A 27,226-nucleotide genomic window follows, 5' to 3' on the forward strand; every position below is an offset into this window, starting at 1 on the left:
GTGCAGAGGGGACACGGGGTGGACGTGCAGAGGGGACACGGGGTGGACGAGCAGAGGGGACACGGGGTGGACGAGCAGAGGGGACACGGGGTGGACGAGCAGAGGGGACACGGGGTGGACGAGCAGAGGGGACACGGGGTGGACGAGCAGAGGGGACACGGGGTGGACGAGCAGATGGGACACGGGGTGGACGAGCAGAGGGGACACGGGGTGGACGAGCAGAGGGGACACGGGTGGACGAGCAGAGGGGACACGGGGTGGACGTGCAGAGAGGACACAGGGTGGACAGGGCATGGGGCGGGGCATGGGGCTCGAGGGGCTCTGTTAGGATCACAGTGTGTGGACCTGGAGGTGCCCAGGGCCCTGGGTCCCCAGGCTCAGGGTCATGGGAGTGGACTCACCCTGTCCAGGCTGCTTCCAGGGCTCCGGGCGCTCTCATCCCTAGTGCCATCCAAATCTGAGCCAGGGAGGGTCTGAACTGCAGAGAGACCGTGGTCAGCCTCCAACCCCAGGCTCTGCCCTCCTGCCCTGGGCTGTGCTGCCCCAGGGACGCTCCCAAGGAGAGCCTGGGGCTGGGGGACGGTGCAGCATCCAGGGGACAGTCCCCACCTTACACGACCACGCAGCATTCTGAGCAACCCACAGACCCCGGCCACCGAGAGCTCCACCACACAAAACCAACAGGAAGGCCCAGCCTTCAGCCAGACCACGGCCATCGCAGTCGCCCACGGCCATCGCAGTCGCCCACGGCCTCGTCTCCCCACGACCTCTCCGTCACCTCTCTTTCAGAGCCACCTGAGGGTCTATGGCACTGACCATGAGGCTGCTCTGTGAATGCTGTGGCCTCCCCCAAGGAGGAGAGTGGAGTCCTCTGGAGACCAGTGGCCACGATCAGCAAAGCTAAGGCTGACCTGCGCTGACCTGCCACACCGCCCTGTTTCCCGCTGGCCCCTCAGTGTCCTTGTGGCCTGTTCTCTGGGACAGTGGTGCTGGGGACACCCAACCAGGATCACGCCTTGTGCTATCTCCTCTCCTGCGGCGTACAGCTATGGTCAGCAAACTGCTTCCCCTAGGCCGAAGCCTGGCCCAATCCGTCTCTTGCTCTTCCCAGGTTCGTAGAAACAAAAGGCCCAGGACGACAGGAGCCACGCAGAGGGAGCCGCAGAGCAGCCTGGCCCCTTCCTCTGCCCTCCCCAGCCAGAGCAGCTGCTGCCACCAGCCAGGGGCACACACGGGCGGGCTCTCCCGGCTTCGGGATCTGGGCCAGGCTTGCAGATGGCTCCCGGGCAGGCTCTGCCCAACCACGCGGGCACACAGTCAGCAGGGAAGCAGCTCCTGCCGAGCCCCAGGCTTCCTGGGGACCTAGGGGCTGCCACGTCCTGAGTCTCGGGGGAATCTCATCACCTCGGCTGTACACGGGCCCCACCCTGGGTCTGACTCGGTGCCCGGACACTTGTCCTCGGCTGAGCTTGGTGGTGGCGGCATCCAAGGCTCTTTGGCCACACAACTGCCAGTGGCCAGTGGCCTTCCAGGGCAGTGCAAGCCACTGGCCAACCCTGCACCTGCCCTGCACCTGCTGCCCAGAAAGACCTGGGGGGGGGCTCCCTGGAACCCTCAGGAGGTTTCCTCTGTCAGCCCCAAACCAGGGGCTGCCCTGTGGCCAGGTAAACAGATGGACAGGTGGTGGCCTCCACCACGGAGAACCATGCAGCAAGAGAACAGGGGCCAGGGACTGCTGATGACCCCGGCGTGGACAAGTCTTGAGTAGGACACGGCGATGCCCACCTGAGTGACTGGAGGCCGTCACTACCTGGAGAGCTGCTGGGGGGGGCTGGGGCCACCAGGGGCAGCAGGGCCCTGGGGCTGCAGCGTCCACTGCTCCCCGTGGGGTGGCTTCACAGGGCAGACATAGGTCAGAACCCATCAAATTGCATGTCGAAGCGAGTGCGGCTGGGCATGTGGACTGTACCCAACAACAACGCAAAGGGACCCGGACCAAGCCACGCCCCCCAGGGCCTCGGGGACCCAGGCCCAGCCGGGCGGAGCCCCGCTCTGCCAGCGCCCTGCACGCCCGGAACCGTTCCTCCCAGAGCCCCCAGGCCCAGCCGCTGGCACCCACAGGACTGAGGACCGGGCGTGGGTGCCAAGCCGCCGAAGCCGTGGGCTCCTAACTGCCCTGGACAGTGAACGCCCGAGACAGTCACTGTGCTGTGTTGAGGCGCTGCAGGCCTGCCCTGCAGGTCCAGCCCGCGGGCGTCCACGGGGGACTCACAGGAAGTGAGGGAGAGCAGGAGGCCAGGGCCACAGCAGGGTTGCCTGTCCTCCCCACTCGAGGGTCCCCAGCCAGGGGGACAGTCCTCACCTACCACACGCACCACACCCACAAACGCAACACACATAGGTCACACACACACTCCACACACACACCACACACACACACACTCCACACACACACCACACACACACACACACTTCACACACACACACACACACACACACACTTCACACACACACACACACACACACACTTCACACACACACCACACACACACCACACACACACTTCACACACACACCACACACACACACACTTCACACACACACCACACACACACACACTCCACACACACACCACACACACACACACTCCACACACACACCACACACACACACACTCCACACACACACACACACCACACACACCACATACACCACATACAAACCACACACACTCCACACACACACCACACACACACCACACACAAACCACACACACACACACCACACACACCACATACACCACATACAAACCACACACACTCCACACACACACTTCACACACACACCACACACACACACACCTAACACACACACACTCCACACACACACACCACACACACACACACTCCACACACACACACTCCACACACACACTCCACACACACACCACACACACACACACCTAACACACACACACTCCACACACACACACCACACACACACACACTCCACACACACACACTCCACACACACCACACACACACTTCACACACACACATACTTCACACACACACACTTCACATATACACCACACACACACCACATACACCACATACAAACCACACACTCACACACACCACACACACACTTCGCACACACCATACACAAACCACACACACTTCACACACACACACACTCCACACACACACCACACACACTTCACACACACACACACACACACTTCACACACACACACTTCACACACACACCACACACACACACACTCCACACACACACCACACACACCACACACAAACCACACACACCACACACACACACACACTCCACACACACACCACACACACACACACAACACACACACCACACACACACACACACTCCACACACACACACCACATACACCACATACAAACCACACACTCACACACACCACACACACACACTTCACACACACACCACACACAAACCACACACACAAACACACACACACAAACACACACTGTGACCAGAGGCTGGCCTAGGGCCTCCTCACCAGGACCACACACACACACACACACACACACACACACCACACACACACACACCACACATCACACACACACACACACACCACACACCCACCACACACACACACACACACAAATATACCACATACACACCACAATCACACCCACCACACACACACCACACACACACCACAGATCACACACTACACACACCACACATCACACATCACACACACACACACACACACATCACACACACACACACACACCACACACCCACCACACACACACACACACAAATATACCACATACACACCACAATCACACCCACCACACACACACCACACACACCCACTACACACACACACACACCACACATCACACACACACAGACACCACACGTCACACACACACACCACACACACACAGACACACACACACACACACACACCACACACACACACCACACATCATACACACCACACATCACACACACAGACACACACACACCACACCCACACACATCACACACACACATGCGTGCATGTGCGTGAATGAGCTCAATACCTCTCCCAGGAGAGTCTCACCTTCTGGCGGAGCCTCTGTGGTGCCTGCCCTGATCTCTTTACTTCTAGAATCTTCCGTGCTGCTGCCGCTGGCCAAGGGGGGAGAGGTGACCGGAGGAGGCTGGGGGAGGCTGGGTCTCAGGGCCACGACCTAGGGAGGGGAGCGGAAGGGGGTCCTGTGCATGTGCCCAGCAGCCACGGCTCGATGGCGGGCTGGGAATGGCTCCGTGTGGGCGTCCGCAGGGTTAGAGAGCCCGCTGTCCAGGAGGAGGCCGGCCTCTGCAGAGCCCTTGGCTCAGGGTGTGGGGTGGTGTCGGCCCCCGCAGGTCCCCAACCCCAAGCCTCTGCGTTCTGAGCACCAGGGACAGAGTCCCCTGGTTGCGTGGGGACCCGGGAGGGCCAGACAGTGCCACAGAGCAGTGCTCCAGGGGACCTGTGGCCACACTGGGGAGATGTCCTCCTTAGGTCACAGCGGGACTATCTGCCTGGCCCAGCCTCCAGCACGGTGCTACCAGGGTGACGCAGCCTGCTCTGAAGACCACCTCCCTGGTTCTCGGTGGCTGTGGTACGTCGAGGACAGACTGGCCGTGGCCAGCAGCCTCCCAGCCATGCTGTGTGGCCTGCCTCCTGGGGACAGCATTGGTACCGTGGCTCATGGACACAGTGGGCACCCAGCCAACTGCTGGCCCCACAGAACCCCAGGCCTGTGGGGGGACACCAGGGGCCTCCTGGGACCCTGCCAACTGCTGGCCCCACAGAGCCCCAGGCCTGTGGGGGGACACCAGGGGTCCAGGCTCTGTACCTCCTGGGACAGGGCTCAATGTGGCTCCTCCGCTCAGCTGGGCCCCTCAGGAAGCCGCTGTGGCCCCTGCGGAGATGCCTCTGCAGTTTGAAGCCTGTCGCTCCCCAGGCCATCTACAAGCTAATGGGCAACAGGAGGCCAAGGGCACCCCAGGCCAGAGGGCGTAACCAGGGCCTGACCTAGGGCCCCTCACCAGGGACAGAGGGTGAGACCAGGTCCTGGCCTAGGGCCCCTCACCAGGGACAGAGGGTGAGACCAGGGCCTGGCCTAGGGCCCCTCACCAGGGAAAGAGGGTGAGACCAGGGCCTGGCCTAGGGCCCCCTCACCAGGGACAGAGGGTGAGACCAGGGCCTGACCTAGGGTCCCCTCACCAGGGCCAGAGGGTGAGACCAGGGCCTGACCTAGGGCCCCCTCACCAGGGACAGAGGGCGTGACCAGGGCCTGGCCTAGGGCCCCTCACCAGGGACAGAGGGTGAGACCAGGTCCTGACCTAGGGCCCCTCACCAGGGACAGAGGGTGAGACCAGGTCCTGACCTAGGGCCCCTCACCAGGGACAGAGGGTGGGACCAGGGCCTGACCTAGGGCCCCCTCACCAGGGACAGAGGGTGAGACCAGGTCCTGACCTAGGGCCCCTCACCAGGGACAGAGGGTGAGACCAGGGCCTGACCTAGGGCCCCTCACCAGGGACAGAGGGTGAGACCAGGTCCTGACCTAGGGCCCCTCACCAGGGACAGAGGGTGAGACCAGGGCCTGACCTAGGGCCCCTCACCAGGGACAGAGGGTGGGACCAGGGCCTGGCCTAGGGCCCCCTCACCAGGGACAGAGGGTGAGACCAGGGACTGGCCTAGGGCCCCTCACCAGGGACAGAGGGTGAGACCAGGGCCTGACCTAGGGCCCCTCACCAGGGACAGAGGGTGGGACCAGGGCCTGGCCTAGGGCCCCCTCACCAGGGACAGAGGGTGAGACCAGGGCCTGGCCTAGGGCCCCCTCACCAGGGACAGAGGGTGAGACCAGGGCCTGACCTAGGGCCCCTCACCAGGGACAGAGGGTGAGACCAGGGCCTGGCCTAGGGCCCCTCACCAGGGACAGAGGGCGTGACCAGGGCCTGGCCTAGGGCCCCCTCACCAGGGACAGAGGGTGAGACCAGGGCCTGGCCTAGGGCCCCTCACCAGGGACAGAGGGCGTGACCAGGGCCTGGCCTAGGGCCCCTCACCAGGGACAGAGGGCGTGACCAGGGCCTGGCCTAGGGCCCCCTCACCAGGGACAGAGGGTGACACCAGGGCCTGGCCTAGGGCCCCTCACCAGGGACAGAGGGTGAGACCAGGTCCTGACCTAGGGTCCCTCACCAGGGACAGAGGGTGAGACCAGGGCCTGGCCTAGGGCCCCCTCACCAGGGACAGAGGGTGAGACCAGGGCCTGACCTAGGGCCCCTCACCAGGGACAGAGGGTGAGACCAGGGCCTGGCCTAGGGCCCCTCACCAGGGACAGAGGGCGTGACCAGGGCCTGGCCTAGGGCCCCCTCACCAGGGACAGAGGGTGAGACCAGGGCCTGGCCTAGGGCCCCTCACCAGGGACAGAGGGCGTGACCAGGGCCTGGCCTAGGGCCCCTCACCAGGGACAGAGGGCGTGACCAGGGCCTGGCCTAGGGCCCCCTGACCAGGGACAGAGGGTGACACCAGGGCCTGGCCTAGGGCCCCTCACCAGGGACAGAGGGTGAGACCAGGTCCTGACCTAGGGTCCCTCACCAGGGACAGAGGGTGAGACCAGGGCCTGGCCTAGGGCCCCCTCACCAGGGACAGAGGGTGAGACCAGGTCCTGACCTAGGGCCCCTCACCAGGGACAGAGGGTGAGACCAGGTCCTGGCCTAGGGCCCCCTCACCAGGGACAGAGGGTGAGACCAGGGCCTGACCTAGGGCCCCTCACCAGGGACAGAGGGTGAGACCAGGGCCTGGCCTAGGGCCCCCTCACCAGGGACAGAGGGTGAGACCAGGGCCTGGCCTAGGGCCCCCTCACCAGGGACAGAGGGTGAGACCAGGGCCTGGCCTAGGGCCCCTCACCAGGGACAGAGGGTGAGACCAGGGCCTGGCCTAGGGCCCCTCACCAGGGACAGAGGGTGAGACCAGGTCCTGACCTAGGGCCCCCTCACCAGGGACAGAGGGTGAGACCAGGTCCTGACCTAGGGCCCCCTCACCAGGGACAGAGGGTGAGACCAGGTCCTGACCTAGGGCCCCCTCACCAGGGACAGAGGGTGGGACCAGGGCCTGACCTAGGGCCCCTCACCAGGGCCAGAGGGTGAGACCAGGGCCTGACCTAGGGCCCCTCACCAGGGACAGAGGGTGAGACCAGGGCCTGGCCTAGGGCCCCTCACCAGGGACAGAGGGTGAGACCAGGGCCTGGCCTAGGGCCCCCTCACCAGGGACAGAGGGTGAGACCAGGGCCTGGCCTAGGGCCCCTCACCAGGGACAGAGGGTGAGACCAGGGCCTGGCCTAGGGCCCCCTCACCAGGGACAGAGGGTGAGACCAGGGCCTGGCCTAGGGCCCCCTCACCAGGGACAGAGGGTGAGACCAGGGCCTGACCTAGGGCCTCCTCACCAGGGACAGAGGGTGAGACCAGGGCCTGGCCTAGGGCCCCTCACCAGGGACAGAGGGTGAGACCAGGTCCTGGCCTAGGGCCCCCTCACCAGGGACAGAGGGTGAGACCAGGGCCTGGCCTAGGGCCCCCTCACCAGGGACAGAGGGTGAGACCAGGGCCTGGCCTAGGGCCCCTCACCAGGGACAGAGGGTGAGACCAGGGCCTGACCTAGGGCCTCCTCACCAGGGACAGAGGGTGAGACCAGGGCCTGGGCTAGGGTCCCTCACCAGGGACAGAGGGTGAGACCAGGGCCTGGCCTAGGGCCCCCTCACCAGGGACAGAGGGTGAGACCAGGGCCTGACCTAGGGCCTCCTCACCAGGGACAGAGGGTGAGACCAGGGCCTGGGCTAGGGTCCCTCACCAGGGACAGAGGGTGAGACCAGGGCCTGGCCTAGGGCCCCCTCACCAGGGACAGAGGGTGAGACCAGGGCCTGGCCTAGGGCCCCCTCACCAGGGACAGAGGGTGAGACCAGGGCCTGGCCTAGGGCCCCCTCACCAGGGACAGAGGGTGAGACCAGGGCCTGTCCTAGGGCCCCTCACCAGGGACAGAGGGTGAGACCAGGGCCTGACCTAGGGCCCCTCACCAGGGACAGAGGGTGAGACCAGGGCCTGACCTAGGGCCCCCTCACCAGGGACAGAGGGTGAGACCAGGGCCTGGCCTAGGGCCCCCTCACCAGGGACAGAGGGTGAGACCAGGGCCTGGCCTAGGGCCCCCTCACCAGGGACAGAGGGTGAGACCAGGGCCTGGCCTAGGGCCCCCTCACCAGGGACAGAGGGTGAGACCAGGGCCTGGCCTAGGGCCCCCTCACCAGGGACAGAGGGTGAGACCAGGGCCTGGCCTAGGGCCCCTCACCAGGGCCAGAGGGTGAGACCAGGGCCTGGCCTAGGGCCCCCTCACCAGGGCCAGAGGGTGAGACCAGGGCCTGGCCTAGGGCCCCTCACCAGGGACAGAGGGTGAGACCAGGGCCTGACCTAGGGCCCCCTCACCAGGGACAGAGGGTGAGACCAGGGCCTGACCTAGGGCCTCCTCACCAGGGACAGAGGGTGAGACCAGGGCCTGACCTAGGGCCCCTCACCAGGGACAGAGGGTGAGACCAGGGCCTGGCCTAGGGCCCCTCACCAGGGACAGAGGGTGAGACCAGGTCCTGACCTAGGGCCCCCTCACCAGGGACAGAGGGTGAGACCAGGGCCTGGCCTAGGGCCTCCTCACCAGGGACAGAGGGTGAGACCAGGGCCTGGCCTAGGGCCCCCTCACCAGGGCCAGAGGGTGAGACCAGGGCCTGGCCTAGGGCCCCTCACCAGGGACAGAGGGTGAGACCAGGTCCTGACCTAGGGTCCCTCACCAGGGACAGAGGGTGAGACCAGGTCCTGGCCTAGGGCCCCTCACCAGGGACAGAGGGCGTGACCAGGGCCTGGCCTAGGGCCCCTCACCAGGGACAGAGGGTGAGACCAGGGCCTGACCTAGGGCCCCTCACCAGGGACAGAGGGTGAGACCAGGTCCTGGCCTAGGGCCCCTCACCAGGGACAGAGGGTGAGACCAGGGCCTGACCTAGGGCCCCCTCACCAGGGACAGAGGGTGGGACCAGGGCCTGGCCTAGGGCCTCCTCACCAGGGACAGAGGGTGAGACCAGGGCCTGGCCTAGGGCCCCCTCACCAGGGACAGAGGGTGAGACCAGGGCCTGGCCTAGGGCCCCTCACCAGGGACAGAGGGTGAGACCAGGTCCTGACCTAGGGCCCCCTCACCAGGGACAGAGGGTGAGACCAGGGCCTGACCTAGGGCCTCCTCACCAGGGACAGAGGGTGAGACCAGGGCCTGACCTAGGGCCCCCTCACCAGGGACAGAGGGTGAGACCAGGGCCTGACCTAGGGCCCCCTCACCAGGGACAGAGGGTGAGACCAGGTCCTGACCTAGGGCCCCCTCACCAGGGCCAGAGGGTGGGACCAGGGCCTGGCCTAGGGCCCCTCACCAGGGCCAGAGGGTGGGACCAGGTCCTGGCCTAGGGCCCCTCACCAGGGCCAGAGGGTGGGACCAGGGCCTGACCTAGGGCCCCTCACCAGGGCCAGAGGGTGGGACCAGGGCCTGACCTAGGGCCCCCTCACCAGGGACAGAGGGTGAGACCAGGGCCTGACCTAGGGCCCCCTCACCAGGGACAGAGGGTGAGACCAGGTCCTGGCCTAGGGCCCCCTCACCAGGGCCAGAGGGTGAGACCAGGGCCTGGCCTAGGGCCCCTCACCAGGGCCAGAGGGTGAGACCAGGGCCTGGCCTAGGGCCCCCTCACCAGGGACAGAGGGTGAGACCAGGTCCTGACCTAGGGCCCCTCACCAGGGACAGAGGGTGAGACCAGGTCCTGACCTAGGGCCCCTCACCAGGGCCAGAGGGTGAGACCAGGGCCTGGCCTAGGGCCCCCTCACCAGGGACAGAGGGCGTGACCAGGGCCTGGCCTAGGGCCCCTCACCAGGGACAGAGGGTGAGACCAGGTCCTGACCTAGGGCCCCTCACCAGGGACAGAGGGTGAGACCAGGTCCTGACCTAGGGCCCCTCACCAGGGACAGAGGGTGAGACCAGGTCCTGACCTAGGGCCCCTCACCAGGGACAGAGGGTGAGACCAGGTCCTGACCTAGGGTCCCCTCACCAGGGACAGAGGGTGAGACCAGGGCCTGGCCTAGGGCCCCCTCACCAGGGACAGAGGGTGAGACCAGGTCCTGACCTAGGGCCCCTCACCAGGGCCAGAGGGTGAGACCAGGGCCTGGCCTAGGGCCCCCTCACCAGGGACAGAGGGCACCTGTGGAGCATCGAGGCCAGTGGACATGCCCTCCGCATGCCCCATTAGCATGATTACACGGGGAATCGTGCCAAGGTGTGCATGCCCCTACTGCTGGTTGGGCCGGGCAGGGCCAGAGGCCTGCCCTGTGTCCTGAGGCGTTCCACCTGTCCAGCTACTCACCGCTCCCTCCCTGCGAAGCTGGTCCTCCTGCCCGAGGCCACTCCCAGCGTCTCCTGATGCCTGCAGATTGTAGGGAAGCGAAGAAGGAGGTGTGACCCCAGCCCACCCCAGCCCATTAAGGCCTGGAAGCCACACGGCCATCTGAGTGTCCGCCTGTTGGTCAGGCAGACCCGTCTAATCTGACCAAGTGGACCATCCTGCAGAGGACCACTAGGATGAGTGGCCTTGCAGAGGACGGCTAGGACCCACGGCTTTCCTGCCGCCTGGCCACCGTCCTGTGGCGGCAGGGAAGGAAACCAGGGGCCGGCAGGTGCTCAGGAGCAGCCCTCCTCCACTGCCTGCCCAGGCCGACAAGCACGGAGTGGACTTGGCCTCTGAACAGAGTCCTGCACTGGACGGCCTCTGCTCTCCACTGTGCCCCTGGCTGGGCCAGGAAGGCCCAAGGGGTGGCCCTTCTCTGCCAGGGTGTTGTGAACTTAACACAGCATCTGGGCCCACCAGGGACCTCCGCGTCAAGGCTGGGTTGAGGGCCCACAGCCTGAGCAGCCGGCAGGCAACACCTGGAGCCAGCGTTTGTCCTGGCCACCGGCTAAGATCCGACCACATCCTGGACTTCCCTCCGGGAACAAAGCAGTAGCTTTATCACACACACATGGAAACACGGCTGTGAAGTGGTAACACGTCTGCCCACCGCCAGCCACAGCCGGGCTCAGAGGCAATGGACACATGGGGTTGTTCCTTAGGTGCTGCAAGACTGAGCGCAGCCCAGCTGCACCCTCCAGGCTGCCAGTGACCTGCTGGGGCTCCCCACGGCATCCTGAGGTCTGCTCTGTGTTCTGTGGTCACCAGTGGGAAGTTCTAGGCCAGGCAGCAAGGACAAGCTGTCCCTGGCTCCTGGCACCCAACGCACATCTTGGGGGACTTTCCCCAGCACATCACTGGGGACCCCAGGGCAGGGCCACCACCCCCAGCCCCACCACCCATGGGGACCTGTCCCAGTCCCGTGGTCACTCACCCCATCCTCGTCATCGTCCTCCTGGTCCAGGCAGCGCAGGGGGCTCACCTGGGGGTCCCCACGCACTGTCAGCTCTGCGATCGTTCCCTAGACACAGAGGGTGAGGGGTCACCATGGCTCCTGGGGCAGGCACCTGGGTGCAGAGACCCAGCCTGGAGCGCCTGAGCCCGGCCCCAGCCCTCAGGAGGGCGAGGGGGGCCTGGGGGGCTTCCTCAGCCACACAGGCTGCTCAGGTCACCCGCCGGGCGGTGCGGGAGGCCCGGACCCTGCTGCCTCTCTTGGCTGGGTTCTGAGTGGCAAGAAGACCCGGAGGACCCGGAGGGAGCCCTCACCCCTATCCAGTGCCTGGGGAGGCCACCCTGGCACCACCCACCACAGACACCTGGGCTGGGGCAGGGGCGGCTGAGCACCACTGCCCTCGAGCACACAGGATGAGCGTCCTGGAGGACAACGCCTGGTCCAGCAGCCCTGGTCCTGGTTTGGGTCAGGCATGCAGTGATACTTCAGGAAGTGCTAGAGGTGTCCTGCCTTGGGCCACTGGGCAGGACCAGGTGGACTTTCCGCACAGCGCCACCTTTCCCACTGAACACCACCCAGCCTCACCCTGGTGACCGCCACCCGAGCAGCCTCACCAGCACCCTCGGGCTCCCTGGGCAGGCGCCAGACAGGGGTCTCTGTGTGGTCTCTAATGGGGAACGCCACCCAGGACGAGGGTGGGGCTACACTGCAGGGGTGACCAGACAGGCCCCAGGCCAAGGACACGCGCCAGGCAGGTGGACAGGACAGGACAGCAGGGCTCCAGCGTCCTGAGCCGCAGCGCAGAGGGTCTGCAGCGGAGCTGCTGACGGGGCCCTGGGGCTGCAGCACCATGTCAGAAACCCGGCGAGAGGTGGCCCGGTGCCAGGCCTCCACGCCAGGCGCCCACGGCCCAGCCGCCAGCATCTCTGCCTGCGCCAGCACCCCCGTCTTGGAGCTCACTCTGGGAGGACCTCCCCATTGGGCAGCAAGTGTCCACACGCTCCTTCCAGCGTCTCCTGTGTCTTTCACTTCATGCTTCCACTTGTCACCTGAGCAGAGACCACAGCTCATCGACTCGGAGATGCACATTTTGACCACTGTCACACTAAGAGGGCTTAGGGCAGGGGTCAGCTCGCTTTCCATAACGCTGGACAGTAAACAGGCGATCTGAGGGGCAGGTGGCCCCTACTCAGGGCAAGGGCAGCAGAGAGGGGCCAAGGCCGAACTCCAAATCCCAATAGGGACAGAGGGACAGCCACTAGACAGTGATGGGAGAGGTGAGGGGTGGCCAATCCAACGAGGGATTCTGGGAGCACAACGGTCACGGAGGGCTGGCCAGTGCCTGTGAGGCGTGGGGCGTGGGCACACGTGTGGCGTATGCACACGTGTGTGATCACATGTGCACCCGTGGGAGGTGTGAAGAGCATGGAGCCAGGCGCCTGCCCACACATGGGAGCCCACACCACCCAGGCGCCAGGCCCCTCAGGGGGAACGTGGGAGGAGGGCACTTCCTGCTGGTCAGCTCCAGGCCAGCAACCTGGCCTGGAGCAAGGTCCAGGATGTCTCCACCCACAGGGACCTGCTGCAGCAGGGCCCACGTCAGTCACCAAGTTTGAGAACTCCCAGGGAAGGGAGGGCTGGATTAGAGAAGTGCTTCCCGGCTGCGGCACTGGCCGGGGGAACAGGGGTGGTGTCCAGGATGGGGGGGGCCGGGGCTCCCCCAGACATGTGCCCCGCCCTGGGCCCTGAGCGCCCCCGCAGACCAGCCCACCACCATGCGGCTCCTTCTGCAGGGCAGCTGTGCCTGCGGCTGGGAGCCTGCAGGGGGCGCCAGAGCACAGAGGTGGCCCGCAGCCCCGCCCCTCCTCTGGGCGGTCAGTGGGGAAGAAGTCAGCAGTGCCCCCTGACACCCAAGGACTTGGATGAGAGTTGTGGAATCTGGAGACATGGACACTGAGGGTCAGAGAGTTCCACCCACCACCAGGCCCGAGAAGTCCTCACACACGCTGCTCACAGGCCGAGCTTCAGTCGCAGGCGTGGTGTGGACTGCCTGTGGTTTCCCCTCCCTCTGCCCATGGCCCCGTCTGGGGTTCCCCCGTGTTCTGGGGTGGCATCTTGCCCCCAGCCCTTGGCCTGGAAATGCCGCCTCCTGGCAGAGAAAGGTGGAGGCCAAGGAGCCCTCCCCCTGTGTGGTGGTGCCTCCCTGGTGCTCCCTGGTGCTCCCTAGTGCTCCCATGCCTCCCTGGTCCTCCCTGATCCTCCCATGCCTCCCTGATCCTCCCTGGTCCTCCCTGGTGCTCCCTGATGCTCCCATGCCTCCCTGGTGCTCCCATGTTTCCCTGATACTCCCTGGTGCTCCCTAGTGCTCCCATTGCCTCCCTGGTGCTCCCTGATGCTCCCATGCTTCCCTGGTCCTCCCTGATCCTCCCATGCCTCCCTGATGCTCCCATGCCTCCCTGGTGCTCCCATGCCTCCCTGATGCTCCCTGGTGCTCCCTGATGCTCCCATGCCTCTCTGGTGCTCCCTGGTGCTCCCATGCCTCCCTGATGCTCCCTGGTGCTCCCTGATGCTCCCTGGTGCTCCCATGCCTCTCTGGTGCTCCCTGGTGCTCCCATGCCTCTGTGGCTAGGGGGTCTCAGCTGCAGTAGGGCAGCCAGGTCTCCTCTGCTCTCTGCTTCCCAGCTGGGTGGCTCCAGCCGCCAGGCACAGCTTGGTTTGCAAAGCCGGCCTCTCTGGCTGCCTCTCCTGTGGTCCTGCAGTCCTTCTCACAGCACCCCTCTGACTCCACCATGCAGTTCAGTGAGGACCCTGCGTGCTGGGCGTCTTGCCTGGCTGTCCTGTCCAGGCCCTGCACTGTGTGTGGGGAGCCCAGGTGACGGAGGGGCCGAGTATCCTCGTCCACAGGGGATTCCCAGGAACCCCAGCCTCCTGGGCCCCCACAGCTCTGAGCTTGTTTCTGCCAAACCTTGTCAATCACACGACTCAAATGACCCCTTCCCAAGAGTCTGAACAGACGTTGTGCCAACCAAATCTGTCTTCTACCAAGGCGAGCCCCCTCTACCAGACGCAGGACCGGAACCCCTCCATTTCCACCGTCCAACCATCAAAGGTTCTGCTGGTCACAGGTTTTCCCAGACCAGAATAGATCCTTTAAACATCCCAATGGTTTTTAAAACTCAAAGATGCTAATGGCAAACTAGGAAATAAGATTTACAGCCACGAGACCAAGGACCGATTTCTTTCACACGTAACGAGGTTGAGCAAATCAATAAATGGTTGGATGCTTGGACCTCCCTACTCCCCACAAAAGAAGAACATTAACAGTCAGTCACCAAAAAAAGGAAATAAAAATAGCCAACAAATTGGTGGAAACAATATAAAAGTTTGCCTCCACCACCAGTCCAAGAAGTGGACACACTCAGGTACCGTTGGCCTGCGTACCCACTGGCCACCTGCTTCACACAGTGCTGGCAAGGCCAGAGATGAGGCCATCTCGCTGAGCACCGTGGGACGTGGTGTCCACCTCGCTGCTGGGTGCCGTGGGACGTGGTGTGCGCTCCACAGCCTGTGCCCCAGGCCCCATGAGCGTCTTTTCTGAAAGATGCACAAGACTCAGGGACAGTCCAGCCACCCAGCTGTGCCTGGCAGGGGCCGCATACTGTCCTGGCCAGAGCTACTGCTCTCTGGTCTTCCCCAATCAGTGTGAGGATCAAAAGGAAAACACAAAGAGGCCCAGCTGCTGCCAAAGTCCCGGTGGCTCCCGAGCCCTGGGGGTAAAAGTTCCTGCCAAAGGCTAACGGTCAGCTTTCAGAGCCAGAGACACCAGGCCTCAGAGCAAGGTCAGACAAATGGCCCTTGTCAGTCCATAATGACTTTCTGTCCCTGGGGACGTGGCCTCACTAGCACACACAGGGACGCTTGTCTGGAGCACTGGAACTTGGGTGTGGTCAGTGCCCGCTGGGGTCGCCCACATGGCTCTTCCCAGGAGACAGGGACTCCAGCTAACCCCACGCTGGGCTGTTGCACATCTGCTACAACAGTAACCAGCCCACAACTGACCGCACCGTGGGTGACCGTCCACCCCTACAGTGTGCCCTCCTGGAGGGCGATGCCGGAGGCCATCACAGCCTCAAACCCCTGAGGGCTCTTTAGCCAGGGCACTGGACTTCCATTTTGCAGCTCGGGGCTGGGCCTGGACTTGGCCACACACCCACCTGACCAAGCCTGGACTCAGCCCACTGCAGGTCCCAGCCCCACGCCTGAGAAGGGGCCCTGACTGTGGTGGGTGGGTGTCCCACTGTGAGATGGTCCTAAGAGGCCCTCCTCGGCTGGATCCCAGGGTCTCAGAGAAACTCAAAGGCCCAGGCGACCTTCTAAGGCCACAATGGCCAGAGGAGGACCAGGGACCGGCTGGCCCTGGGCGGGAGGTGGCTTGGCTCCTCCAGCTGCAGCACCAGACAGGAGAGGCCTGCGGTCCTGTCCCAGCTGGTCCACCCCCACATGCAGGACGGAAGGGCCTACCTGGAACTTGTCGGGGTCGGCGCCCCCGGCCTGCCCCACAAAGAGGCCAGCGCCAGGCTCCAGCTCCAGGCCCCGTGGAGACCGAGCAAACGGCAGCCGTTGGAACTCCTCGCAGTCCACGTACAGAGCCACAGAGCTGCCGTCCACGCTGAGCGCAAAGTGTGTCCACTGGCCCACAAAGGCAGGCAGGTGGAAGCTGGCCGCGGTGCGGGTCTGGCTGTCGCCCGGCTCGGTGTAGAGCAGTGAGATGTCCTGGTGCCCATCACGCACCCCCGAGAGCTTCACGCCCAGCAGGACCACGGCCTGCGCCGCGTCCGTGAGGGCGAACAGCACCCCGGGGCCCTCTGTGGCGGGCCGGATGTGGAACAGCAGCGAGAAGTCAGGGAAGAAGGGGCTGGGCACGCGGTACCGGGCCACCTGGCCGCTGTTGGTGTCTGGTCCAAAGACGTAGGCTGGCCCGACGTCGGGGTCCTCGATCTGGGTGATCTGCTGGGGCGGGGGCTCTCCAAGGAGTTGCGGCAGCCCCACCTCCTCACGGACACTGTCTGCAAAGAGAAGGAGACCTGGTGAGGGGCACGTGAGGAGCTGGGCGCGCAGGCCAGGCAGGCAGAGGGGGACGAGGACCGAGGGCCTCCTGACGTCTGCCCGTCCTGTCCTCTGGGCTCTGCCACCCGGCACCTCCTGGACATCACCTAGCTCATCCAGACCAAAACGACGTCTGCAGGGGCAGGGCGGCCACGGGCGGGGGACACAGGGTGAGGAGCTAGGACGCAGCCCCACCCACACCCCTGGCTCCGACCTCCCCCTGGGTAAGAAGGGAGCGGGGACAAGACCCAGCCGCTCCCTGGCGAGCTGCGCTGGGAACCGGCCTGGGAGCAAGAGACTCCTGGGGACGAGGGCGTGGCGGGGGCTGCTGCTCTCCGGCTCACTGGCTCCTGAGCGGAAGCCGCAGCACAGGAATCCTGCCCCCGGCTTGGGAGTCAGACATGGAGTGGCGACGCTGGCGGGGCGCTGGGCGGGCGTCCCAGGCAGCGTGGCCATTCTCACTGGGTGCCGCCATCACCCACGGGGGCATGCAGACTCCCAGGGACTGCCCTGCTGTCCCCTGAGTCCCCAGCGCTCCATGACTGGCTCATCCCCTCTCCTCGCTCAGGCCCCTTGGCCCTGCCTGGAGCCGAGAGCTTCTGCCATTCGACCTGAGACCCTCAGGGAGCAGCCTCGCCACGGAGCCCAGGCTGGGGACGCAGCCAGACACCCCTTCCCACTTCCATGTCTGTCCTTCCCAGTGAGGCCAGGGTAGGAGGTCACGGGCCGTCCTCTCCACGATGGCTCCTGGGCCTGGACTGAGTCCCCGAGGCTGAGGTCCCAGGGCTGGGGTATCAGGAGCTGGGAGCAGCAGACACACCTCATATCCAGGGGAACTGGTCACTGCTGGAAACAGGAGGGACTCCAGGAGACCCTGACCCTCCATGGACCGGAACACCCACCATGCCAGGCAGAGGCTGGACACCGGGGCTGTGGTCTGGGCCCGGGGCCTTGTCTCTTCTCTAGAGACCCTGACCCTGGCCAAAGTGTGGGCCTGGTTTGCTCCCCAGAGGCAACAGTCACAGAGGAGGGACCTTGGGCAGCAGACAGGCTCATGGGCCAGAGGCCTTTGGGGAAGGGTCACTGGTGTACAGAGTCCTGAGTGAGCTGTGGGGGCCAGCCCCTACCGTGGGGCCAGGCTGAGGCGGTGCCAGGGAAGAGCAGAGGGCAATCACGTCCACCCTGACCCACGGAGGGCCTGTGTCAGAAAGAACACACCCAGCACAGAAGACGGACCGGAGCCTGTGCTTACGGACCTCTGCAGCTAAGCCCGGTGTGCTGGCTGGGAGTGAAGTCCATCAGGCCAGCCTGGGCCCCGGGAGATGCCCTGCAGCTGTTAGGACAGTCCCCTGTACCAGCAGTGCCAGGTCCTGTGTCTCAGGTCAGGAGTCAGGAACCCAGCAGCAAAGTGCTGGGGATGGCGCCCCAGGCCCTGCTCCAGCAGCAGGGTGTCCCCCAGTGAGCCAAGGTGCCAGAGGCAGCAGCACAGGGACCCCAGGGACACACAACTGGCTCTGTCCAGGGTTCTCCCATTTCCTCTCCTTGAAATTCCTGAGGGTCCCGTGGGGGGCCCCTCGAAGGCCAGGCGCAAGTTCATGGGCCCCATTCTCCCGCGAGCGGAGGAGGCCCTGCCGCCCACACTCAGGCTGGCCCGCTGACTTGGACCAGAGCCAGCCTCCCTCCAGAGGCTCAGGCCGTGCCCCGTGAGCACAGAGGACGCCTTCCCAGGCAGGAGGCGGCCCCTTAGGAGGACGGGGCCTTCTAGCTTGGCCTCTCCTGGTCGATCCAGAACTCGGGACTGGCCTGGGGGAAGGTGTCGACCACGCGAGAAGCGGAGGTCTGCATGCCCAGTGCTTCACAGTCCCTAAACCCCAGGACAGTCTCAGTCCGCCTCATCCCCACAGGCCCCATGGATGGGCAGCCAGGACTGCAGCCAGCCCACCTCCTGGGCTGAAGCGCCACCTTCCAGAATCATGACCATCACGTGACCCTCACGACCAGGACAGGGCCTGGTCAGGGTCACTGGGGACAGGACATGCATCCAGCCATGTCCCCCAAACCAGCACACAAGTCAGAGGTCCTGGAAGAAGGGACCAGCCCCGTCCAGGAGTTCTGCTGCCATCTGCATGTCTCTCACTCCCTCCCGAACTAGGACCCTGACCAGAGCAGCGTCCGTCCCTGCCCGAGGGCTGCAAGTCTCCTGCTAGTGAGACCCGCTAGGCAGGCTCGGGTGCTCCACATCCCTACAGGGGACAGGCCCCAAGAATGAGCAGACCCCGTCACACCAGGCGCTGGCACCAGTACCCCAGCTGCCCCCAGAGCCAGCTCACCTGCCTGGCTTCCTAGGGAGGTGACCTTGAGACTCCACAGCCCCTGACCACGCAGCTGCACCCACTCTGAAGGGCTGCAGTCGGCCATGACCTGCTCTCACCAGCCTCCCCAAGACCAGCAGAGCCAGGTCCCTCTCCTGCCTGGGCGGAACTCAGGCCTCTGTTCCTGTGCTGAGTCTGGGCACCAGCCCCACCAGGTGGGTGCAGAATTGACCAGACGACTGCTAGCACACATGGGGGCAGGAGCTCTGAGATACCCAACTGCAAATCAAAGCAGCTACTGTGGACCTCGACAACCGGCTGTGAAATGCACTCTTCCCTCAAACCAGAGGGACTGACCACCCCTTACCCCTTCCAGCTCCTCGGGCCTGCTGAGAAGTCTACACCAGTGGCCATCAGGAGATGCAGGCCCAGGGCAGACTGTGCGTCTCCAGTGTTGCTGCCTCAGGGTCACTAGAGCCTGGCTGCTCAGCCTGAACCCACGAGCAACACCTAACCAGCACCTCCACACAGGGCCGACCCAGCCCAGGGCCGACCCAGCCCTAGATCACCCCGCCCAGGACCGTCCCACCCAGGACCTCCCCACCCAGGACCTCCCCACCCAGGACCGACCCACCCAGGACCGTCCCACCCAGGACCTCCCCACCCAGGACCGTCCCACCCAGGACCTCCCCACCCAGGACCTCCCCACCCAGGACCGTCCCACCCAGGACCGACCCACCCAGGACCTCCCCACCCAGGACCTCCCCACCCAGGACCTCCCCACCCAGGACCTCCCCACCCAGGACCTCCCCACCCAGGACCTCCCCACCCAGGACCGTCCCACCCAGGACCGTCCCACCCAGGACCGTCCCACCCAGGACCTCCCCACCCAGGACCGTCCCACCCAGGACCGACCCACCCAGGACCTCCCCACCCAGGACCGTCCCACCCAGGACCTCCCCACCCAGGACCTCCCCACCCAGGACCTCCCCACCCAGGACCTCCCCACCCAGGACCTCCCCACCCAGGACCGACCCACCCAGGACCTCCCCACCCAGGACCGTCCCACCCAGGACCGTCCCACCCAGGACCTCCCCACCCAGGACCGTCCCACCCAGGACCGACCCACCCAGGACCTCCCCACCCAGGACCGACCCACCCAGGACCGTCCCACCCAGGACCGTCCCACCCAGGACCGTCCCACCCAGGACCTCCCCACCCAGGACCGTCCCACCCAGGACCTCCCCACCCAGGACCGTCCCACCCAGGACCGTCCCACCCAGGACCTCCCCACCCAGGACCTCCCCACCCAGGACCGTCCCACCCAGGACCTCCCCACCCAGGACCGTCCCACCCAGGACCTCCCCACCCAGGACCTCCCCACCCAGGACCGTCCCACCCAGGACCGTCCCACCCAGGACCTCCCCACCCAGGACCTCCCCACCCAGGACCGTCCCACCCAGGACCTCCCCACCCAGGACCTCCCCACCCAGGACCGTCCCACCCAGGACCTCCCCACCCAGGACCGTCCCACCCAGGACCTCCCCACCCAGGACCTCCCCACCCAGGACCGTCCCACCCAGGACCTCCCCACCCAGGACCTCCCCACCCAGGACCGTCCCACCCAGGACCTCCCCACCCAGGACCGTCCCACCCAGGACCTCCCCACCCAGGACCTCCCCACCCAGGACCGTCCCACCCAGGACCTCCCCACCCAGGACCTCCCCACCCAGGACCGTCCCACCCAGGACCTCCCCACCCAGGACCGACCCACCCAGGACCTCCCCACCCAGGACCGTCCCACCCAGGACCTCCCCACCCAGGACCGTCCCACCCAGGACCTCCCCACCCAGGACCGTCCCACCCAGGACCGTCCCACCCAGGACCTCCCCACCCAGGACCTCCCCACCCAGGACCGTCCCACCCAGGACCTCCCCACCCAGGACCGTCCCACCCAGGACCTCCCCACCCAGGACCTCCCCACCCAGGACCGTCCCACCCAGGACCTCCCCACCCAGGACCGTCCCACCCAGGACCGTCCCACCCAGGACCTCCCCACCCAGGACCGTCCCACCCAGGACCGACCCACCCAGGACCTCCCCACCCAGGACCGTCCCACCCAGGACCTCCCCACCCAGGACCTCCCCACCCAGGACCTCCCCACCCAGGACCTCCCCACCCAGGACCGACCCACCCAGGACCTCCCCACCCAGGACCGTCCCACCCAGGACCGTCCCACCCAGGACCTCCCCACCCAGGACCGTCCCACCCAGGACCGACCCACCCAGGACCTCCCCACCCAGGACCGACCCACCCAGGACCGTCCCACCCAGGACCTCCCCACCCAGGACCGTCCCACCCAGGACCTCCCCACCCAGGACCGTCCCACCCAGGACCGTCCCACCCAGGACCGTCCCACCCAGGACCTCCCCACCCAGGACCTCCCCACCCAGGACCGTCCCACCCAGGACCTCCCCACCCAGGACCGTCCCACCCAGGACCTCCCCACCCAGGACCTCCCCACCCAGGACCGTCCCACCCAGGACCTCCCCACCCAGGACCTCCCCACCCAGGACCGACCCACCCAGGACCTCCCCACCCAGGACCTCCCCACCCAGGACCTCCCCACCCAGGACCGTCCCACCCAGGACCTCCCCACCCAGGACCTCCCCACCCAGGACCTCCCCACCCAGGACCGTCCCACCCAGGACCTCCCCACCCAGGACCGTCCCACCCAGGACCTCCCCACCCAGGACCTCCCCACCCAGGACCTCCCCACCCAGGACCGTCCCACCCAGGACCTCCCCACCCAGGACCGTCCCACCCAGGACCTCCCCACCCAGGACCGTCCCACCCAGGACCGTCCCACCCAGGACCTCCCCACCCAGGACCTCCCCACCCAGGACCGTCCCACCCAGGACCTCCCCACCCAGGACCTCCCCACCCAGGACCGTCCCACCCAGGACCTCCCCACCCAGGACCGACCCACCCAGGACCTCCCCACCCAGGACCGTCCCACCCAGGACCTCCCCACCCAGGACCTCCCCACCCAGGACCGTCCCACCCAGGACCTCCCCACCCAGGACCTCCCCACCCAGGACCGTCCCACCCAGGACCTCCCCACCCAGGACCGTCCCACCCAGGACCTCCCCACCCAGGACCGTCCCACCCAGGACCTCCCCACCCAGGACCTCCCCACCCAGGACCTCCCCACCCAGGACCTCCCCACCCAGGACCGTCCCACCCAGGACCTCCCCACCCAGGACCGTCCCACCCAGGACCTCCCCACCCAGGACCTCCCCACCCAGGACCGTCCCACCCAGGACCTCCCCACCCAGGACCGTCCCACCCAGGACCTCCCCACCCAGGACCGACCCACCCAGGACCTCCCCACCCAGGACCTCCCCACCCAGGACCGTCCCACCCAGGACCTCCCCACCCAGGACCGTCCCACCCAGGACCTCCCCACCCAGGACCTCCCCACCCAGGACCGTCCCACCCAGGACCTCCCCACCCAGGACCGTCCCACCCAGGACCGTCCCACCCAGGACCGTCCCACCCAGGACCTCCCCACCCAGGACCGTCCCACCCAGGACCGTCCCACCCAGGACCTCCCCACCCAGGACCTCCCCACCCAGGACCGTCCCACCCAGGACCTCCCCACCCAGGACCGTCCCACCCAGGACCTCCCCACCCAGGACCTCCCCACCCAGGACCGTCCCACCCAGGACCTCCCCACCCAGGACCTCCCCACCCAGGACCTCCCCACCCAGGACCGTCCCACCCAGGACCTCCCCACCCAGGACCGACCCACCCAGGACCTCCCCACCCAGGACCGTCCCACCCAGGACCTCCCCACCCAGGACCGTCCCACCCAGGACCTCCCCACCCAGGACCGTCCCACCCAGGACCTCCCCACCCAGGACCGTCCCACCCAGGACCGTCCCACCCAGGACCTCCCCACCCAGGACCGTCCCACCCAGGACCTCCCCACCCAGGACCTCCCCACCCAGGACCTCCCCACCCAGGACCTCCCCACCCAGGACCTCCCCACCCAGGACCGTCCCACCCAGGACCGTCCCACCCAGGACCGTCCCACCCAGGACCTCCCCACCCAGGACCTCCCCACCCAGGACCTCCCCACCCAGGACCTCCCCACCCAGGACCGTCCCACCCAGGACCGTCCCACCCAGGACCGTCCCACCCAGGACCGTCCCACCCAGGACCTCCCCACCCAGGACCTCCCCACCCAGGACCGTCCAATCCACAATGGTCCAGACCTGAGCTGCAGCTCTTGAAAGCTGCACTGGGACTCCCAGAGGAGGGGCCCACCCTGGGGACTCCCAGAGGAGGGGCCCACCCTGGGGACCCCCAGAGGCCCCGCCCGCCTGGCCCAGCTCCAGCAGGGGCAGAGGCACCAGGCTCAGGTTCAGGAGGCCCACAGCACCCTCAACTTGAAGACACTCATTTCAAGTCCCATGGAACCCAGAAGTGACGGCCAATCCAGAACAGGCAGGAAAAGAGCCAGAGCCACGAGAAGTTGTAAAGGGGAGGACGGGACGAGTCACGTGGCCAGCCATGAGAGGGGCGCGGGGCAGCAGCGCTCCCAGGGACAGCGTACTCAAGACCGCGAGAGTCCAGGAGCAGAGCAGGGGGGAGCAGGGAAACCTAGCTCTGTGCTGCCCGACTTCTAACACCAGGGGGACGGTGACAGAACTGCCACCCACTGCTCAGGCAACAGTCCAGCCGAGTCCCGGGGGACAGGGACGACACATTGTCAACCTGCACGTCTGACCGGCCAGGTGCCACGACTGTGCGCCCCGCGATGGCGCGCCGATGCCAAAGTGATCACAGATCCTGTGGGTGATGGCAGCCTCAGGAGCAGGGCACCCGCTGAGCTCGGCAGGGCTCACAGACCGCACCTGCACTTTGTCACACGGTGGCAATTACAGAGGGAAGGCCGGGTGGGCAGGGAACCCAACCGCCACATCAAAAAAAAGACTCCAAGAACAGGACCCACACTGTGACCAGAGGGCCGAGACCGACCTGAGGGACGTGCCTGTCCCTGTCACCGGGTGGAGCAGCAGTCCAGGCCGACTCCTCTGTAATTCACAGAGCTGCACCCGCCCAGCAACCTCAGCGACGCCCGGTACTGCCCGGCTGGTGCTTCTGATGGCCTAGAAGGCCCAGGGACATGAGGATGCTCTCTGAGGGCAGCTCCATCTGGGCAGGGCTGCCCCAGGACCCAAAGAGCCACACCATGTTCCTTAGCTGGGTGACAGGAGCAATGCCAGCGAGCCCGGTGGCCGGCTGCCGGGGCTTGTCCTCGAGCAGCCGCGTGCCTGAGGGTGAAAGTCCCAGAGCACATGGGTCTCTCTGGAGACGGGCGTCCCCGGGCGCAGGCCCCATCCACTCCTGCAAGGTGAGAATGGCACGTCCTGCCCACACGGGCCGCCGCAGGTGACGTCCACACAGACTGGTGGGCAGCATGATGGTCCCCAAAGACGTCCCTGTTGCAGTGAGAGGTGTGGGACCAAGGCTGAGGCCTGCAGACAGGAGGAAACCCCAACACACGTGTGCATCCTGACCGCCGGCCCGGGTTTCTGCGCAGGAAGGTGCATGGCGCAGCTCGGGACCACGGTGGTGCCCACAGCAGCCTGTCCTCCTAGGTGAGGCGTGGTGGCACCCAGGTCAGCCGCAGCACTGGCCCGATGGTGCCGGCGCCTCCACACGCGATTCCTTGATGCAAACACTCAGACACGGCTTCCCGGGGGGCTGTGGGGGCGCTGACTGCGTGCAGGGGCCTCTGGGCCTGGAGAGCGGTGCTGGAGTCCCTGGCCCATGCAGGCCACTTCCCCAAACGCGGGGACCCGTGCCCACTGTGACCTCAGGAGGCACATCTCCTTGCTACCCTCCCTTTTCTGTTACTCCCTCTCGACATGGAAGACCAAGGACTGGAAAGGAACCGAGGGTACGAGGACACGCTCAGGCAGCTCAGCGCGGCCAAGACCCCAGGAGACCCTCAGCTTACGCCTCGGGCTGACCCGGGCCAGAAGAGCCTCAGGAGCAAGCCAAGGAATAAACAGAAACCGCGGGGGGCAGGGGGGCCGGGAGATCCGCGTCCAGAGAGGCCATCATCAGAGCTGAGGTCCAGCTAGAACACAGACCAAGGCGGCAGAGACAGGAGAGAGACCACTCCAGGGAAACGTCCCCGAGACCCGCCCCAAGTCAGACAGCCGGGAGTCCCCACTCTGAAGAGGCTCAGAGGACGGAAGGCAGCTGTGGGGACGCCGAGAGAATGCTGAGCCAAGCAGAGGTGTCCACCAGGACGCAGAAGGACAGGAAGTGTGGCGTTGAGGAGCACAGAGGCCGAGATCCATGACGCAGTTCCTCCCGAGTCCTCCGCGAGGCCAGGTGAGGTCGCCACGAGCAGCGCAAAGGCACTGCGCACAGAACAGAGCTGGTCAGCCGAGGACCAGACCACGGGGACCCCTGGGGACAGTGGAGGAGGACCAGCACGCATGTGGGGACGAGAAGGGGAAGCAGCAGGGACAGGCCCAGAGCTGCCCCCGGGGTGAGACACGGACTCGGACCCCCCAGAGCCCTGCTGCTCTCTGGCTCCTTAAGACAGAGACGAGGGAGTCCTGAGAGCAGCCTGGGGTCACCAGCAGAGGCCGGGGGCCAGTCCACTCACGTGCTAAAGAAAGAGCCAGAAAAGTTAGGCCCAAACCTCATGAAAACTAGACAGAGAGCAGAAAATCAAATAAACAGATGAAACAGAGAACAGGAAAACAGCAGAGAAAATCAATGGAACCAAAGTCGGTTCTTTGGAAAGATCAACAAGATTGACAAATCTTCAGCTAAATGAACCCAGAAAAGAGAGAGAAGACTCAAGTCACTAAGGTCAAAGGCAAAATGGGGACGTTACTGATTCTCCAGGAATAAGAAGAGCAGATATAAGAAAGTAGCAAGACCAACTGCTTGCCAACGATCGGAAACGGAGAGCGAGGGAAATGGATCCACCCTAGAAACCCGAGAGGACCAAGACCACACCACCAAGAAAGACTCGGAGCAGATCTCAACTAGCAGGAGAGGGAACCGAGAAATCCAGCAACAGGAAAGCCCCGGGCCTGGCCTCACGGAGACCCCTGCCAGACACCTACCAAGGGCCAGCACCAGTCCCTCCTGTCACGGTTTGGATGTGAGGTGTCCCCAAAAGTCAAAAGACAAGCAAGAAGGTTCAGAGGAGCAACGGGGGTGGTAAGGGTCTCAGTCCTGGTAGGGGGTGAGTGGGTGGTGGCTGGAGAGGTGTGATGTGGCTGGAGGAGGGGGCACTGGTGCGGCTTTGGGGTCTGTATCTGAATTGGACAGCGGAGTCTGTTTCCTGATCATCCTGGAGCTGCTTCCCTGGGCACCTCCCCACCGCGATGTCCAGCCTCCCCTGGAGCCCCGAGGAGCGCGGCCGGCCTTCCATGGCTCACACCAGAGGTGGGCCCACACGAAGTCCCTGGGCCCACACGAAGTCCCCTCCCTGCAGTTGTTCTCTTCGGATCTTTCAGTTGCGGCAGTGAAAAAGCTAAGTCACCTCTCAAGCTCTGCCAGACGCACTGAGGAAGCCAGGACACTTCCTACTCCATCTGAGGCCAGCGTCTGCCTGTCACCAAGCCCAGCTACAGACACCACGGGAAGAGACCCCGCAGACCCCAATCCCTACAGCCTGCGGGAAAGCCCTGGCACACTGCAGTGGGCAGCACCGCATCAGGGCACTGGCCGTAAGAACTGAGGTCCACCCTGGAGCTCCAGGACGGGTCAGCAGGCTAGACCATCTGCAGATGGGAGGGCGGGTCAGGGCATCCGCGGTGCAGAGAACCCACATTCACCACGGCCAGCCAGGAGGGGACACAAGCCACTCAGTGCCACCGGAGCCGCTGTGGAAAACCTGCAGCAGGCTCCTCACTCAGGGGCGCAGGCCGTGGACCCCGAGGCCAGGGGTAGGACAAGCACCTGCTCCTCCCACTTCCATGCCAGCAGCAGGGTCCTGACTCAAGGTGAGAAAAAGCAGAGGAAAGATACAAGTGGAAAGGAAGAAGGGTTACCTGCTGGCCCATGACAGGGCCTTCATACAGGACATCCTAAGGTCTCATGACAGGTCTACGAGAGCTATCAGGGCTCAGCATGTGGCAGGTCACACTCGAACACAAAATGACGGCACCTCTCCAGGAGGACGAGGTGCGACTTGCAGAGGGTAGGACACAATGCATCTGCAGTGACATCACCAAGAACAAACTGCCAGCCCTGAGCGA

At 65.4% G+C, this 27,226-nt stretch overlaps 1 protein-coding gene across 5 annotated transcripts in view; it reads right to left on the minus strand.

The window, feature by feature from the left end:
* Window positions 1-27,226, minus strand: part of Col18a1 (collagen type XVIII alpha 1 chain) — a 100,898-nt gene that overhangs the window by 26,303 nt on the left and 47,369 nt on the right. For all 5 annotated transcript variants that reach the window (XM_076868070.2, XM_076868068.2, XM_076868067.2 and 2 more), the window contains 5 exons: window positions 16,027-16,571; window positions 11,488-11,574; window positions 10,473-10,532; window positions 4,115-4,244; window positions 402-478 (listed from right to left, as the gene is read on the minus strand). In XM_076868070.2, coding sequence (XP_076724185.2) covers window positions 402-478; window positions 4,115-4,244; window positions 10,473-10,532; window positions 11,488-11,574; window positions 16,027-16,571 — 899 coding nt within the window. The remainder of the gene's footprint in view (window positions 1-401; window positions 479-4,114; window positions 4,245-10,472; window positions 10,533-11,487; window positions 11,575-16,026; window positions 16,572-27,226) is intronic.

Source organism: Callospermophilus lateralis, chromosome 10 (genome assembly GCF_048772815.1).
Source record: "Callospermophilus lateralis isolate mCalLat2 chromosome 10, mCalLat2.hap1, whole genome shotgun sequence".
NCBI lineage: Eukaryota > Metazoa > Chordata > Mammalia > Rodentia > Sciuridae > Callospermophilus > Callospermophilus lateralis.